Genomic DNA, 19,053 nt, shown 5'->3' on the forward strand with positions numbered 1-19,053 from the left:
AGCTATATTTCCTTGTATATACCCTCTGGTATTGCCTCATTGTAGTTACGACTCTTTAGAATATTATTGACAAACCATAAATGTTGGGTTTCTTTGTTGTTTTAGTTGTATTATGTGTATGATGCTTTTGACCAAGTTGCTAAAAATGGCCACAATTCACCCTTACAGTTTTAAAAGCCAGATCAGATTTCAGTTTAAAAAAATAGGTCTTTTCTTGGTACAAATTTGGGGTGACAAAAACATGACCAGAGATTCAGTAAATTGTTTACTAGGAAGTTGGGTAATGCAGACCTTCAAATGGATAGCGTGACAGACTGACGGATCATTTTGTCCCACGGCAGTTGTATATAAAAAAAACTCTGTATTGATGTCCTCTTTTGTCTGTATTCAGACTCGCTCAGGTGTTGAAATTGCGTAATGTTCTATATTTTGCTGTTTTTGTTAGATTTAACGACACAGGTTTTGATATTCATAGCTGTGTGTATTCTAATTGTCAACAGCGATTGTTGTCGGAGAATGAATTAAGAGAGAGTGAATTAAGTTACGGTCAGGTTTTGAATACAGATTTTATAGATGTGCATTAAAATTTTCTTATGTAGATGTTTTAAGTTATGCTGCAGTAAGTTTGCTTTCATAGCCAGTGGGAATGCCAACCACAGTCAATGTTTAAAGTTTAAATATTTTTACTGATAATTAATCGCAGATATTTCAATGTCAAATGAAATCGTATTTAGTTTTATTAATTGTGATTGCTTGTTGAAAATACAACACTGCCTGTCACAGGAAAAAAATTAAAATTCTTCAAAAAAAGTTTTCTTGCCTATATCTGTACAATTGTTTCCAAAACTGGAAACACAACTAAATTATGTTTACCTATGTAGTGCAGCTTATACCAAGATCAGATTTGATAGATTGCACATGATCAATTTGTCATTGAAACCGTTGACAATATAACCACACAATCCATAATACCTAGTCATTATAAATGTTCAGGATGCTTTTCTTTTGGTCGAGAAACAAAGTAAAAAGAATCATTTGTTCAATCAAGATTAATGTAAACTTGTACAAATTTTAAGTATAGAACACTTGGGATATTTCCAGCTTATACTTCCCACATCTTTATATACCTGCTATAGGTATATATTGTTGTAAACAGAGGGATTGTAATCTGTTTTACCTTACTCCAACCCCAACTTCCTGTATCCATGGCAACTGATAGGATTTTCATGCTATGGTCAAGACAGGTGCTGAGTTGTTTGTTCTTGGTAAATGACCGATCCTCCAGACCAGTCTAATCCAACAACCAGACAGCAGAATTTACTCGTAGTGTAATGAAGGAGAAGGGAGAAAGATTCTTGAACCAGCTAGTCTGATTGTAAACCTTTCTGGAAGATAATTAGTACATCGTTCAGCAGACAGTCTAAGATTATGTTGCCCTATGGGGCAAACAATCATTATTGTTGATACTGGTTATTAGATGGCTGTCTTTTGAAATAAAAGGAAAAAAAATTCCCAATATAAATATAGATCAATTTGTTTTGAAGAGACACTCCAGTATCCATTTCTCCATGTATACATGTACCTGTCTGCAGGGTATCATTGCCATGGTTACTGAATGGTAAAGAAATGGATTGGAGACCAGGTAAAAGGCACTGTGATGGGCTATAAACAAACAATTCTACATTAACTTCATGGAGCACCAAGAATATACTAATTGGTGATAAAGATATATAATGTGTATTAATGTCAGTTAGGTCGGTTGATCTGATATATTGAGATGTTCTATCAGCGACCGTTGGCCTTGAGGGAGATTATTACTGGTTATATAGACAGTGTAAGGTTGGGAATTATTCCAGCTCCAAGTGATCCCATCAGCAAAGTATAATACTGATGTAGGCGATGTTTCATAGTTAATGTAATAAAGTGTATCTAGATCTAGGTTCCATTCATTATCTTCCTGAATGGCCAGCTCCTGTTGGTTGTTAACATCACCAAGTGCCATAGTTATATGTTTAGTCCCCTAATCTTTAACACCAGTACACAGACCACTTTTGGTTGTTGGCATGACAGGTTTGTTTGGTACATCTTTGTGATCACTACCGGTGAAGGAGGGCAATATTTGGCAATTGTGAATCATTAAGCAGTACAACCTGTTTCATTGATATTTCTTAACTTTAAAATTTCCATAGGAAAGCATTACAAAATTTAAGAAGTTCCTTTACTAAGACTTTTGTCTTTTAAGTTCAATAATGCTTTCTTTCTGAAAATTTAAGATAAGGAACGTTGATGAGACCTAAGTCAGGTGTCCTGTCGTTAGCTGCCAAAAAAAGTTGTTGCCATGTTCAGAGGATGAATGTGGCTACCTAGATTGGATCTAGATTTACATTGTGGGAGTCTTCAATGAATCTGAAGATGCTTACACTTCTGGAACATCTGGTCCTGTACTTTTCCAGGGCCTCATCACATGCTTATTAATATTATAGTTATATTTTGTTAATATTTCCCAGTCAGTCTCATTCATGGATTTTGAGTTAGAAATACGACTTCATTTGAATGTTTGGTATTCTCTTGTATTTTAGAGACTCCTTCTTTAAATGAAGAAAATATTACACTGTTTATCTATATACATGCTCAAAACCAACTTAAAGTAAGTAAGGTTCATGTATAACTCAATCAAAGCTGAACCATGAACTCTTAATAAAACAAAATCCTGGATCTGCCCCCATATGTCACAGAGTTCACCCTATCTCAGTAAATTTTCTGTAAATCCCTAAACCAAACTTATATCTGACTGCCACATCCTCATCAGCTGTAGATATCATTACTTCCTATGTGCCCCTGTACACAAGTCAATATGCCAGTAAGTTAAACAACTTTTTACTACAGCTATGGTGGAGCTTTATGGCAGCTGTAGCTTATAAATAGGTGGCTATGAAAAGATTATTTCCATTATTACTTAATGAGTCGCACATGCTTCTTAAATTGAGAAGGATACAGACCAGAACTTGTAAACAAAGATTTAAATGCAGCATCATGTTTTTATAATTTCTATATTAACATGCCAAATGTCAATTTTAGCACTTTGACTAAAAAAATGTATTAAAGGAAAAGTAAATTTGTGTGGCTATAAAGATGAAAGATGATAAAGGCCAATTCGACTGTTTACTATATATATACGTATATACCCGTAAACTCTATATGATATTTACAAATCCAGACCCCTGTTGGATCATATCTTTAAAACATATCTAACAAATATGAGTAATTTATAAGTAGCTGTGATGACTAGTCCAGTCAAATCGTGTATCATATTTTGGGTGATACATAATTTAGTAAAGGGTAATGACCCTGTACAAGTCTGAGGACACTTCATTCTATCATATGTGTAATAACTTACTGATCAGTGGTAAAGGGATGAGTCTAGTGAGTAAATATATACATGATGTTTGAAGGACAAGAATGATTCTTAAGTTAAAAAAAAAAAAAAACATGATGAAATATTTTATAAGGGAATCCTGTTTTCCGAAATCACTCATGATACAACTTTGTTAAGTTTTGAGTTTTGAAGGTCAAGATAACCTTGTACCTGGGTACTGGGCAGAAGAGGACAATTAACAGTGGGATATATGTACATTGTGTTTCCTTTCTGATACGTGAATGTTATTGAGGAACTTAAGTTGAATGACACCGATATTGAGGAACTTAAGTTGAATGACACCGATATTGAGGAACTTGAGTTGAATGACACCGATATTGAGGAACTTGAGTTGAATGACACCGTTCAAAGTTAGACTGACCTGTATACCTGTATACATATCAGCCACACAGGTGACTTAAGTGAAGTTTATGCATGGCAGGGGGAATTTATTTGAGACCTTCAGAATGTCTTTCATGGTGTTATTTTCATTCTAACTTCTGTTTGATTTGAGATTCAGTTTGACATTGAGGAATGATTTACATATTTCCTGTATAACTTCACACTTTGTATATTTACATATTTGTACCAGAGGAAGAAGAGATTTTACCGAGTAAATTGTATTGAGCCACACTAAACACAGAGCTATGAATCTTCTTTCACTATGAGTCTCATATACCGTATCTTATATTTTTTGACAACCAATTATAAAATAACCAAATTAAATATGGGAGTACTTGTGGGACTGTTGTAGTGGATGTTGTGCTCAAATATATGTATACAGAGTTATAGCCCTTTATAATTTTCAATAGCAAAATTTGCATGTCTTGGAGTACTGAATTGCTTGCTCATTGATGTTTACAATAAAATCTGTCTCATAAACTAATCTTGATTTTCAACTTGAGGAGTTCTTGGTTATATAAAATCAGTTAAATACCACATGTATATGTCTTATACTGTCCGTAAAATTTCACATGATGTGATTTTAAATTCCCACACTGAGTATGTTGAACATCTTATCATTAAGTTTAACCCTAATCAGTGGTTTGCTGTGACACAGATTGTCAGGAGAAATCACACACACCTCAATGACAAGCTCACAGACACTGGCTGACACAGATATTCTTGTTTAACAACTTCTGGACCACTAAACCTTTATACAGATCTGAAGTGACAGAATTTTCTCATGCAGATCTTGTCCTTTCGGACTAAAATAAACTGAAAGTTGAATCCTATTGTGTATTGGAGGTGTAAACCGGGATAAATTGCCTACATTAAGGATGTCCGTACTTTACTGAATGTGAGAAAGATGGCCAGCAGAAGTGTCGAAGTAGAACAGACTTCAGAATAGCATTTACTGAAATCTATCATTGTGTATAATGAAAAGGTAAAATAAATGATTAAAATCAGTAGAGTTCTCTTGAGACCAGTTCATAGTAATAATGAGGTAATTAAACTGGGTGTACGCAAGCGTGTCCGATCGTCATCCCAGCAATATCACATAAAACACATTTAAGTGTATAGACTTACCAAAATTGATTTTCTACCAAATCAATTTTCAATACCCATGATATTAAAATCCTGTCACAAAATCTATAGAGTACCATGTTCATTCAAAATTAAAAGACCAAGTCTCACATTGAAAGTCGGTAGGACAGGTTCAAATTACAGATGAAATATGGTTTTGATTTTTGTGACCCAGGACCTTAACTTGAGGGTAAATGGGGAAGTTGTTGTTTCTCAGGTTAAGAATGTTCATTACATTTAAATATCAGAAATTAATTAAAGAAATAAAGAAATCAACATGATTAATGATTTATATTCTATAGGCAATATTAAGCACATTAATTTGACTTGTGTAAGTCTATTATGTAGCAGTGAGCTAGCTACCTGTTACCAATATAACCTATATAGGGCCTCTTTTTGAAATAAAATGTGATGTATCCTGTATATAAACTACAATGTGTAAGCTGTAGGTCTACAGTGGTTTACTTTCTTCTGTACGTGTTTGAAACCTCTTCAACATTCCTACTACCCTAGCAGCAATTATTGGCAGCCTACCCATATATTACTCTCTAGTGCTTTTAACTCGAGGTTTGAATATATATATACAAAATGTACTACCGGAACTCTATGGAAAAGTCATTATGTATTTGTGAATGGATTCTTCAAGACACATACTAGATATATATACCAATTGTGGCGTTTATCCCTCACATTATCTATAGGTGCATTTCCCCTTGATGGCTTAATATAGATTGTTTAACGAAGTGTAGATGTACTGGTTACAGAAAAAAAAGAAGAAGAAAAACAGCTTCAGCTATAAATATACACTGGATACCACCTGTTCTCATTGTGTTTTGGGCTGTAAGCATTGGAGGGAGTTATGTACAATTTTGTAGTAGTGATTTTGAATTGTATGTGTATTAGATATGTCTAATGATAAATTACATGTATTCATAATTTTGATTAGATCATTTTTTAGTGAAGAAAATGATTCTTTATACATGAAATGATGTCAATAGATATTTATATATATATGTATATCTAGATCTATTGGTGCTGATAGGTACCTGCAAGCTGGTTTATAGGCCTATTAATTGATTATTTTCTTTTGTTGTGTACTTTCAGGAACTGATACAAGAAGTTAAAGTAAGTCAAGGATCCATTGACCATCTTCTGGACAGAGGTCAAAGGTTCTTGGAGACATTTCCAGACATCAAACTAAAAGTTGATCTGGAAAACTTGGCATTTTACTGGAGGACTTATGTGAAGGAGCTGCAGTCGCTGGACAGCCTACAGATCTACTGGCTTTTTACTCCGAGGCCAGAGACCCAGACAGGAAATTGTCACCTGCCGCTTAATCCAGACTCATCTGCTTTGTCTGACCTTGGTAAGAGGCCACAGTGCATCCCAAGGTCACAGGAATGGAAGCAATGTGTCTACAAATATGGAAAGTCTGTTGAGAATTACAAATCTCAACAGCATTCACAAGCCCCAGTAACCAAGATAAACAGGCAAACTCATGAGATTGCCAGCCAACCGAGCTCTTCAGAAATAGAAGAGCCAAAAGGTAAAGAAGCATCTGGTAGCCATTTTGTACCCAGCTTACAGGTTGGTTCCACTGTACGGAAATCCACCTGTCTCACCCACCTTCCAGACTTGTATAAATCTAGAAACCCAGCATCTACCCACTGTTTATATAGCAATATGGAAGGACTTCGCTCCGGACCCAGATCGCCGCTTTCCGCTAGAAAAGGGGAGGGAAACATACGCACCTTTTCACCTACTTTCGACAAGACTGGACTAAAGGATAAGAAACTCGGGTCAAACCCTGAGCTGTCCTTTATTCCAGACTCGCCTACTGAACCCAAGCGACGGAGAATGTTGGATGACATGTCCAGCAATGTTAGTAGCCAGGTTAGCAGTCGCTCACATTCGCCTACACTTTCGATAAATTCTGAGACAACGCTGGATGACAGCTACCTCAGTACTCCCGGTTGCTCACCAGCCGCCACCCTGAAGGACCAGTTCAAGAAGCGCTATAGCAAATATGAACTGACCATTGAGTCGGACCTGATGGATCAGTGTCTGATGGATTATGATCTTCTGGAGGCTTGTAAGGTAAGGAGTTTGATATTATATAGCCTATATATGATCTTCTGGAAGCTTGTAAGGTAAGGAGTTTGATATTATATAGCCTATATATGATCTTCTGGAAGCTTGTAAGGTTCATTTTGTACTGAAATATCCTGGTGATCACTAAGGGTTTTAGTGATCATGACGAGGTATATATGTAATTAGAAATTCACTGTTAAGATAATCTTTAAGCTTTTAAAAGGTTAAATTTCACTTGGTGTAAATCTTTAAAAGGAAAACAATAAAAAATACCATACTAACATCTTAAGATCCGCATGATAAAAATTAGGATTAGTCACAAAAGCTTTAAAAATATGCTCTCTTTACAAAAAAGTGAAAGTTTCTTGCTTTATTGAAACCAGATTTGATCAATGAAAAAAACAGCTTTAGGAAAGAGAACAACACGTAACCTACATTCTTTCTGAAAAAAAACAAATGAAAAAAGAAGATGGATACAGATCAGTCACCATAAGGAATGGGGGTATAGCCAAAATGTCTTGTCACCAAGTTCCCAAGGAACTGTTTCCCAGGCTCCATACTAGTGGCCTGCATTGTTGTCCTCAATTCATTGAGGACACTTTTGATAGATCTGTTTCCAAGATGAATCAGAGACCTTGATGTTTGATCATATGAGATGGGCGACTTGTAACGATGCATTTGCAGAGTTGATAACACGTGACTGAGCGACCATTGTAAAGTGTTGTCTGTCATCTGCTCTTGTATAGCTGGGAACATCCGACAAGGCAACGATTGCATATACGGTGTCGTCTGCTTCTGAAGAGTGGGGAATAAGTGACTAAGCGACAATTATATTAGGTAGTTGCCTAAATCATACAATATTCGGCTAGTTACTCATTTTCCCAACTCTACAAAAGCAGACGACACCTTATTGTCTGCAATTACCAGCTTTTTCATTTATTCTCCATTAAATCCTAGAACTTGGGTTTTAATGTTTGATGCAGGCGGCATAACAATTAATTCTAAGGTTTGGATGTAAATTGAAATTTTAAACTCTGGGTTTGACATCCTTCATCCTGCTTATAATGAATCGAAACACGAAAACAAAATAAGTGGCCATCATGGAACTTCAGATATACAGAAATGTGAATTTCCATGAATTAGGATAGAATTGAATGAAAATGTTAAGATTTGAAGTGTTGACAGTAATAATCTGAGTAAAGTTAAAAAATCAATAGAGCTCCTTGTAACATTCATTATTGTACTAGATACTTCTGTATTTCTCATCAAGGTTCCTTTTTACACTTCCTTTATACAGTCAAGAAGATAATTATCTTGGTGTTTAGAAATGAAAATGTGATTTGCAGAAAAACATTACCTTCTTTTCACGTTATAATTGGGATTTGATTGGTTCTGTTTCCAATTCCCAATTGTAATGTAAGACTGTTTTTCTGTGATATTCATTCTGCATTTCATTGCTGCCTTCGATCATGTGAAATGCATTCAACAAGTGAATTCAATTATGTATGGCCTTTGTATCTTTTGTGTCTAATATAGACAGCAAAACGTATTAACAGCTAGAATCACTCCGACAAGATAAGCGTACCAGTTAAAGGAAATTTCTTACATTAGAATTCATAAAAAGGAAAACAATAAAGTTAAGGATAGCTTTCTGAATTTCTTCCTTAACTCCAATATTGCTTGCTTATGGAAAAAATTTTATACGATGAATATTTCCATAATTTAGCGATGTTGATAAAACTGAAGCCCCTGGTCTATTATAAATCATGTTTACATCCTGTACTGGTTCACCTGACTAGATAGGTAAATGGTTCAAGTAATGATATCATCTGGATAAAAGTTTTAGGAACTTACTTAAATGTTGATTACTGTACTGGGGTCAGCTGTCAAAAAGGATTAAATTTTATGCTTTGGATGAAAAATAAAACTGATTTGGTAAATGAATTTAGATCTGTGATGTACAAATATGGCGACCTTCAATGATTATTTCTAATTTGATGTTTAAATTGATACAGGCTTATTGTTTTAAATATTTCATTGACATTTAATTTTTTTTTTTACCGATTTTAATATCATGATTGTACTTCGTAACATTGGACTCAAGTTTTCTCTGTACACAATGTATGCTCTATCCTACACTGTCTGACTATATAGGTCGTCTTGAGTACAGAATTGTTTTACTGTTGTTAGGAAAGATACATCACCCAGATGGGAACAAAATATAACAAATGTAATTGTCTTTTTCTGATCACATGACATATATTTGGAGTGCGACCCAGACAACATTTGACAGATATTCACCATTATTACCTATAATATAGACATAAACAATGCTGTACACCTGTATCCGCAGTCTAACGTATGTTTACCTGTCTTTTGTAGTCTGCAGAAAGCGATGAGGAGAATATTGGCATCAATGCCAAAGTTTCGTTGGCCGAGTTCCAGCAGCAGTACCGGGAGCTGTCCCAATGGCTTGACCAGGTACTCCAGGTGACCAAGCGCACCATGGGAACTCTGGCGCTGTCTGAGAAGTATCTCACACAGGTGGGTGGACCTATCACACATTGTCTGTTTTGTCTTTTGCATTTGGCATGTACATATGCATGTGCATCCCAAAGTCATTGTGGTTTATTCAAAAGAATGCAAAGTTAACATTTTCGTATTAAAAATTAAGTTTAATGTTATATAGTTATAAAAACTTTTGGTAAAATTGTGTGAAGTTTTCTCTTTATCTTATACATTTTTTATACCCTTGTTGCTATAGATAGCAGGATTTTTTTTTGCCCACAAATATCAGATCGTAGGCTGTTCACGGAAATTACCCATTGTTCCTAAACTGGTATCAATCCTTAAAATATGCTTGTTATCATTATTTCTGAGAAGTGCTGGAAGGATTTCTCTCAAATTACGTACATAGGTTCTCCTTAGTTGTACATATTCAATACTGAGACTGATCAGGAAAACAAAAATGGCTCATAAGCATCCATCTTGGATTTTGACAATTGAAGTTTGTTATCGTCTTCATTTCTTCATTTCTTCATTTCTTATTGCATAGATTAATTTGAAATTTCATTATAAGGTCTTTATTATTCCTGCTCTTTTCCTGATTTATTTCGTGTTTGTGTAAGTAGAAAGATATTACCAAAAGCAAATTAGGTTTATTATTAGCATATAAACAATTTCCCCAAATGTTTAAAAATTGGCTTTAATAATCCTGAACAAATGCCATGCATTTAATACTGAGGTTCAAAACTTGATGGAGTACTACAACACTGATTTTCAGTGTAAAATTTCCCCGATTTTTTCCAGGGATATCTATTATAATGTACTGAATCATTGTTTGGCTGTTCAGTTTGTGTGTCCATCATACTGCTAAACAATAATTTCCTGTCAGAAATGTTAAAGTGGGAGTATACATAATGTCATGTAAATATTGTTTTATAATGGATGGGCCTGTTTGACATTTTAGTCAGAATCACAATTTGCTTTATTTGATAATAGAATTGCAGTTTAGGAATATTCACATTGATATTGGTAAACATACCAACGTTGGTGTTGATAAAGCAGGAAATAGCTAGTGTTGAAATTGTGAAATTGCTTCATTGGAACCATTGGAGTCATTTTTAAAATGTTTTTTTTTTTAATGTAGCATCAACCTGTTCTATAGTGTTATGTCTGAGGATTGTGCATGCAGTAGTAGTAGCATAAAAACACGCTCATTAGATGCTTGTAGCTTCTACGGGTATTTTAAGACACTGCTTATAACAGTACAATTCCTGCAGTGAAGACATTATGTGAAATTAGTTTGATACAGGAGTGAAGTTCATCAATAAATGATTGCTTCATCCCCTGAGAACAATGGGTAGAGGGCTGGTCTATATAATGGTATCTCTGAGATTGGCTGTATGCTGATATCTGATCAATCTTGTCAACAGTTGTCTTCTCTGTTTGACCTTTATTAAAAGGTCATTGGGAATGAGCTTTGGGACTCTACCTACAAAAGTGATCTTGCTCAGCCACATATAAATATTTGAAATTTTCCCAAATATTTGTAGAATTTCCCATATCTGATAGTAAATGAATTTAATTTGTGATGTAGAAAGTCGTGTATTCACTTAATTACTAACTTATCTAAAACCTAATTGCATATTACGTATTCCGATAAATTTTGTACGATTTTCTTTTGACTTCTGATATGAAGATAATGATATTGATCAGGAAAGATAACTCCAATTATGTCATTTTGGTATCATACTGGTTACTATGGCAACTGCCTTATTGGTCGCCAGCATGATGTGAGTGTGAAAAGCTGACTTGTGTTGACATATGATCAACACACACCGCTTCCTAACCATGATGTCACATCTTCTCTCTGCAAGAAACTTGTCTCGTTGTATCCATGGTGATCGTAAGGGTAGAAAATTAACCTGAAATTTCCCAGTTAATAATATAATGTATATTTATGTCATCGACCACTCCTGTAGATCCTACTCCCATGAAATGTGATTTATACTGCTTTTGTCAGGAATCCTTGTCATGCATATTACCAGTATAAATTATTACAAAAAATAATTGTTACGAACGTATTAATTTTACATGAATGATTTCAATTTTCAAGGTTCTTTAGATTATTAGAATCTGAGCATCAAAAGCTAAAATTGATACCTGGTAACTATCATTCAAATTATGTTAATTATGTATGTAAATTAATAATTAATTTCCTGGTTTATGGACATTTGAATTGTAATGATAATACATTATTTATGTATCAATATCAAAAATATTTCCATAACATAAATATTTCAATTTTGGAAAATTACTTAAATTAGGTTTCTTTTCTGTGATCCAGCAGACCAGCACTGTATATAACCTAGGTAAATAAAATGAAAGTATTCACTAGTACCCAGGAAATAAACTGTAATTATCAGGAGTCTACCACTATGACTTGGTAGGTACATATATTTGTTCTGTATTCCTTAATAGCCCATTAAGGACTATAGGCTTAATTAATGTCCTTAGCCCATTTGTGTACTATAGATAGAGAACCTAGACTAATGACTCCAGTGTTAATTACTGTAACTAACGAGATGACATATTCCTTAGGGAGTCACACTAGTTATGGGATATTAAGAAACTCCTTAGGGATTCACACCAGTTATAGAATATTAAGGAACAAATTAGTCCCCATATGTCACCCGAGTGGTCAGTGTGTGATGACCAGCTGTACTGATGGTCTACTGACCATTGTACTAATGACTGACCAATACATCACTGGTGACCAGCCGTGACAGATCAAGATGACCCATAGGGATTGTAATATATCCTGACACACCCCATGTATCAATGTCCAGTTTGTGAGACAGGGTCCTTAGACCAGGCGACTAGTTGTCCCATCCTTCCAGCAGATCTTCAACCAACAACTTGTTGTCAGCACAAACATGTTCTACAACTTTAACAAACAACTTCATGGTGTCTTTTCGGGCCCCAGTCAACAACTGTAAAGATTATTGCACTCATGCCCCAGTTTCACCAATATTCCCTTACTTAATGAAATTTTCACAGAAATTAAGCATTATTGGATTTAAGGGGGAAAATGTTACTAAGGAAGTTTTGTTCTATAATGCTTTCCTTTAGAACATTTTAAGTTAAAGGTCCTGGTTCTACAAATAAGACTGTTTGTTGGGTTTAACAGCCTGAGTCATTTTTGAGGCAGGGTCTCCTTATAGTAGTTGGTGACTACCTCACTGAACAACATACGGGAGACCCATTGCATGCCATCCAGAGCAAATAGGGTAAAATGTCTTGCCGAAGGATATAACCATGACTGCACAGACCAGCCTGTTTCTTAGCTTCCCGAAAAACACAAACCAACACTGGTAGGGAGCATAGAAAATAAACTGGTACACTTATATCAAAAGATACATTTAAAAATGTTTACCTGTACAGTTTTACACCACTTAAAATTCCAGCACATTTACATGTACCTGCTTTTAAAATATTTCACTATTTGTGTTCTGTCTTGCATTAAATTGCTGATGTTTAAGATAAGTTGTGAGATACATGGTTTGGAGACATTTGTAATTCTATTGAAATTTCTTTTGAGCTTCATTTGATGCAGTGAGTTTGTGTGATATTTACAAGTCTTTTATCTTCACATACTATCTTTTATATTTTTTCGTAAATATCTAAAACCTTGTGATGTTAACATGGGTATTCACAATATGAAAAGAAAGTTGAATCCTCAATTACTTCATATTAAATGGTAGGTTTGAAGTTAAAGAAAAAGATACACCATATTTTGATGTTATCTGTGTAATTGTCGTGTTTGAAGTCTAGTTTGATCAATATCCAATTTTTCATTGGGTGTACGCATAATATGAGAAGTATTTACCTGAACGCCTAAATAACGCCTGTATGAATGGTGGGAGAAATTAATAGTCATTTGTAGGAAGTGCTGATGGGGTAGTTCTATTTGGGATGTAGAATAACGATCATGAGGCTTTGTTGAGGTTCTAAACCTAAAAACATTATACCTAATTTAGGAGAAATTGTTATCTCAGACTCACATAGGTGTTACTTCACAGGTTTACAAACACATGTATCTTAGACAACCAAGCTAGGAGAGAACGGCAGTATGGAAGTGGTAATTACTGTATTAGGTCCAACAGAGGGTACAGATCTAGATATACAGATATTTATTAAGACAAATTCATTACCAATGAGTACACACCAGTTCAGTTTTAAATTGATAATTACAAAATGATATATAGGAGCCTTTAAATTCACACTCGGTAATGTCTCCGAAGGTCGGGCAATTACAACATATAAAGAGATGGAACTTTTTTTCTAATTCCAAAATTCTGAAAATCCTTCATGTCCAAGTGAGAGCTTAATATGTTAGATTTAGCTTCCTATGATCAGAAACTCAAATACTGTGTTATGTACTGCAGTGAAGTCAAGGGAGTTAAAAATAAACTGCAGTATGTAAGCTTTGTCTTGACATTGATGCTTCAAATTTAGAGGAAGTTGTATTTAAAATTGTTACGATGTTACAGAATTATATATATATAATATCAATTAGGTAAAATAAAGGTTTAGTTGACACTAAAGAAAGGATGCATATTCCTTCTATAGTGTTTTTTTTCTTGGAATTTTTTTTTTTTTTTTCTTCAATTCTCAGTTTTTCTCAATACCAGGTAAACACAAGTAGAATCTGTATGTTACATGATGTTAGAGTATATGTGTCTACCTTAGCTTGTCCCTTCTGACCTGAAGGTGTTGTGGATCATGTCGTTTGTCCCTGATTATAACTGCTGACAGGTCGCCCATCAATCACACAGCCTGGTGGAGCCTAACTCACGTTACAGGTCCTCCTATCAGTGAGATATCTCTAAACCTTACAAAAACAAATCTGTAAAATATCTCTAAACATCACAGTCCACAAATCAGTGAGATATCTACCTCTAAACTTCACAGTCCAAAATTCTGTAAGATATCTCTAAACCTTAATACAAAAATCAGTGAGATATCTCTTAACCTTACAAAAACAAATCTGTAAAATATCTCTAAACATCACAGTCCACAAATCAGTGAGATATCTACCTCTAAACTTCACAGTCCAAAATTCTGTAAGATATCTCTAAACCTTAATACAAAAACAAAGCTGTAAGATATCTCTGAACCTCACAGAACACAAATCTGAAAGATATCCCTAAACATCATAGAACACAAATCTTATAGTAAGTCATATTTTTGAGTATATCTCTCCAAACTTTATAATGTTTGCTTTTTGAAAAAAATATTCTAAAAAGAAGTTTTTCAGAATATTAGGTTTCCATACAAGAAGAAAGAATAATTGTTGGAAGGTGAGGTGTTTTTATAGCTATATTTGTAATGCCCAGGGTTTTTCTCCGTACAGGATATATTGTTATTGTCCGACAGTTTTGACCAGCAATATATATCCCCATGTACCAAAATGGTCCAATTCTAGTGCAAGGACTCTAGTTATCATGTAATGGACCAGGAGAGATGTCATGCCAGTGTGTCTGGTCGATGTCATGCCAGTGTGCCTGGTCGATGTCATTCCAGTGTGCCTGGTCGATGTCATGCCAGTGTGCCTGGTCAATGTCATGTCAGTGTGCCTGGTCGATGTCATGCCAGTGTGCCTGGTCAATGTCATGCCAGTATGCCTGGTCGATGTCATGCCAGTGTGCCTGGTCGATGTCATGCCAGTGTGTCTGGTCAATGTCATGCCAGTGTGCCTGGTCAATGTCAACATTTCAGTAAAATAGCACTATAAAGGCCCCATTTGTGTATAGGTACCTTACTTACATGATCTAAGTGTGTTGATAGAACATTAAAATGTATCACCAATCGTTTTATATGTGCCATTACATACAGTAAGCAATATATGCCATATTGAAAGCAGGTGAAGAGATGCCATGCCTTCACCCCTAAGGCAGCCTAAACCTGTTTGTGACACAGGTCTACCTGTACACAAAGGTGTTATTTAACGACTTCCTGACAGCTACTTCACCTTATATGATAATAAAGGTGTTGGGGGTTATGTTGGGCTCTCTCCCTATAAATCACAAATTTTGACATTTGACTCCTGCAGCTAATGTACATGCTTTTGTGCAGATTGTTTTTGACAAACAGAAGCAGCCTCTTTTTTTCTCCCTTAATATATAAAGGAGCATTTTTATTGTCCATCCCCATCAATACTATAAGGTCATTCAATATGTATAATAACAATAGTCTAATTTGTTACAATAATGTACATGTAATTCAGTAATTTTGAATAATAAAAAATGGTTCCTTGTGCTAATGTAAGAGACTAGACGATGTCAAAGTGTTTGTTCATAACTGAACAGATAGAACAGTTTTAAATATTCATTACAATAGATAATTCTGCAGTGAATTTTTTATACAATGATGTTGAAAATGTTTCATGTTATCATAGCCAAAAGAGTATGCCTATAGAATATGGATATCTATTTTAACCTGATCTGTACATTTTGTTTCCAATCAGGAATATTTAATATCTTAACATTGTGTGGAAAATGTCTTATGTGTAATTTTCAGTGTAAATTTAGGACTTTGAAATTTGTGTTGTCTTTCTTTCTTTCTTTTTACAAAAAATATTTGTCAACAACTTCCAATTTCCTCTACATAAGACAGAGTTGTCTCCCTTATTCTTGATGCATGGATTTGTTGTCTTAGCATGTCTTGAGAACAGACAGGCGGCGTTTACTAGTAAACTACTTTATTCCACATAAGCATGTATATATACTTATACTTACGTAATGAATTTGTGTAATAATACATCGTTATAGTTATGATGTCTTAGCTGAAGTTTACTTTGAATGTCAATTCTGCTACCGTTTCCTGACAAAAACCATTGCTTTCAGATATCATCATTGACAAGTTTGACAACCAAGTTTGTAAGTGACGTCGGTGAAATAAATGTATTCATTCACTATCCGTAATACGCTTTTTGTGTTGGAAGTCAAGGGGAGGCAACTCCAATAGAACTATGACATCTGCTTTTACTGGTCCAAGACTGCACATATATCAAATCTCTGATTTACACCCTGTAATAAATACACTGTAAACTCTCTGTACACATGTATAACCAACTTATCCAGGATAATAAACAACATTCCAGTCTGGTACTAAAACAGATTAATTTAATTCCATACATTATTGCTCAAAATTTCTTCATAGGTGCCGAGGGTAACCTGTTGAATTTAAAATAAGATTGGTGAAATTTAAAAAAAAATACCGGTAATCAGCCTCGAAATTTTTAGGTCATCTGACTCTAAAGTTGACAAGTTCGTTATCAGGTCATCAAAAAGAAGTTTCATATAACAGAACTTCACTGTCATATAACCACCAGTTAAATTCACCTAATTGTTAACAAGATATTAACAGTATTTGGTAAGCAACAAGTGATCACCTTTGTAATCAGATAATAAATTAACTACATTTGATCAGCAACAACTTAATACATCGTCAAATCACCATCAGGTTTAATTTCTTCATTATCAGATAATCAACAAACTAATTTCACTATGTATTTTAACATTACAAGATATCTTCCTTGTTTGATAACCTGCCATAATCCGATCATTCTTAAAATTATCTGTAGGCTGTATTTTACATCCAGTTGTGACAAGACACACTGGTTGAGTGAATACCGGTGAATAGCGTTGTACATCACTGTCACTCAGTGTAGTAAAGATTTATATTGTGATTGTTGGTATAAGGATTGTATTAATGTATATGTAACCACCATAATCTAACCTTCAGATATTCGGGAAATAGCCATGGCGACCTCGGAAAGACATTTATATTGTAACTTCACAGATTAAATATGTATAAATACTAACAGCATGTTAAACTATTCGTACAAATTGTAAATCACATTCTCTACAATATACCATTACATCTTGTATTTGACCGAACAGATGTTGTTGGCACTTAAGCAAGTACGGAATCCTAGAATAATGAATTAGAAATATAAGTAAAAAAAAGTAGAATATTTTATGCATAAGGAATAACATTAATAAAACATGGACTATTTATTAGATCAACTGTGGTATTTGTGGATTTTTAAACAATCAATGTTACAAAATAGAAACATAAGCGAATTAATTCTTTTACTAAGATTACAATGACTTTTACAATTCATTGTCCATGATTATATATAATTTTGATTAGGGTCAGCAGGGGAGGATGCTGTAAACTTTCAATTTGACATACACTGAGATATGATAATTCATAGAAGACCTATTTACAGGAGTTAATTACCAGCATTTATATCTGTTGAAATGTTTTTGCTAAATTATGGATGTTTTTAATCAATATTGCTTTTAGCTTTTACAGTCATAGATGGTAAGTCAAGAATTTATGTAAATATTAAACACAAGTAAATGTGATACATCATGTGAATGTTTGTATTTCTACAGAGCTACCATGAAGAGCTACTGAAGCAGTCCCCCCGTCACAAGCTCTTCAATGAATATGCTAAGCAGCTGCTGCAGCGCCGCTCTAGCTTGAAAGGGGAGATAACCAAATGCCTGAACCATGTGAATAGTCAGTGGGAAGTGGTTGAGAAGGCAGTGTCCTGTAAGGATATTTGGCAGGATAAAGAAACCATGCTCAAAGGTATTTACCTTAAAAATTTATGACAACCGTATCAAATCATGTTGGGATTTTTTCCTCTTTCATATGTAATGATGATTTTATTCGGCCAAAAATGGTTCTATTTTTACTTTTAATGAATGAAATTTATTTTCCAGACCTGGAATCAGATATTGTGTGTCTGAGAAGATGGCTTGATGGTGTGGAGAACAGTCTTTCGACCTTTGACAAACCTCATTTTACAGATGAGGAACTGCACAGGAAACTCTTAGAGCACCAGGTATGTTGTTTAATTTCAACATGTATATAACTGCTTTAAAATAAAGCTTTCTGACAATTAACATACACTTACTTCACCCATGGAGCAATAAAAACTATCATGAGATAGTGACATAACTTGAACAGATTTTGCCAACTGACATTGTTGATACTTTACAGTCAAAGGGAAATAACTCAGAATTTTTAAATTTACAATGTAAGGGGAATAACTCTTGTAGTCATGAGAGAATTCTTTACAGCAAAGAAGAAATTTGTGGAGATCATTTTGATTCTGATTATATGGTATATACTCAGAATGGGTGCCTTTTTCTGAAGCTTACACTGCAGTGATAAAACTGAAAGCCCTTAAAAATCTATTTTAGCAAATTGCAATATTATTGTATTATGTTTTATCTGTGCAAATGGTTGTTCTTATCAAAACATTAGATTGATTTTATTACTCTGTTATACTGAATCCTGTATCAAACTGGCTGGAGTATGGAAATACCTTTATAAGTATCAAATACCCTGATGTTTGACAGTTAGACCAATGGTGTTCTGTCAGATGGGTGAGATGTGCATAGTTAAGATGGACAAGACACTGGTGTCCAGTTTAG

At 34.5% G+C, this 19,053-nt stretch overlaps 1 protein-coding gene across 2 annotated transcripts in view; it reads left to right on the top strand.

Moving 5' to 3' along the window:
• The window catches only part of LOC117323518, a 101,890-nt gene that overhangs the window by 24,315 nt on the left and 58,522 nt on the right, over positions 1-19,053 (top strand). Inside the window, exons 5-9 of one of the 2 annotated variants that reach the window (XM_033878781.1) lie at positions 6,047-7,039; positions 9,416-9,577; positions 16,444-16,476; positions 18,004-18,202; positions 18,337-18,458. In XM_033878781.1, coding sequence (XP_033734672.1) covers positions 6,047-7,039; positions 9,416-9,577; positions 16,444-16,476; positions 18,004-18,202; positions 18,337-18,458 — 1,509 coding nt within the window. The remainder of the gene's footprint in view (positions 1-6,046; positions 7,040-9,415; positions 9,578-16,443; positions 16,477-18,003; positions 18,203-18,336; positions 18,459-19,053) is intronic. The other variant, XM_033878782.1, reaches the window with a different exon arrangement.

The sequence above is a fragment of the Pecten maximus genome, chromosome 3 (assembly GCF_902652985.1).
Source record: "Pecten maximus chromosome 3, xPecMax1.1, whole genome shotgun sequence".
In the NCBI taxonomy this organism is placed as follows: domain Eukaryota; kingdom Metazoa; phylum Mollusca; class Bivalvia; order Pectinida; family Pectinidae; genus Pecten; species Pecten maximus.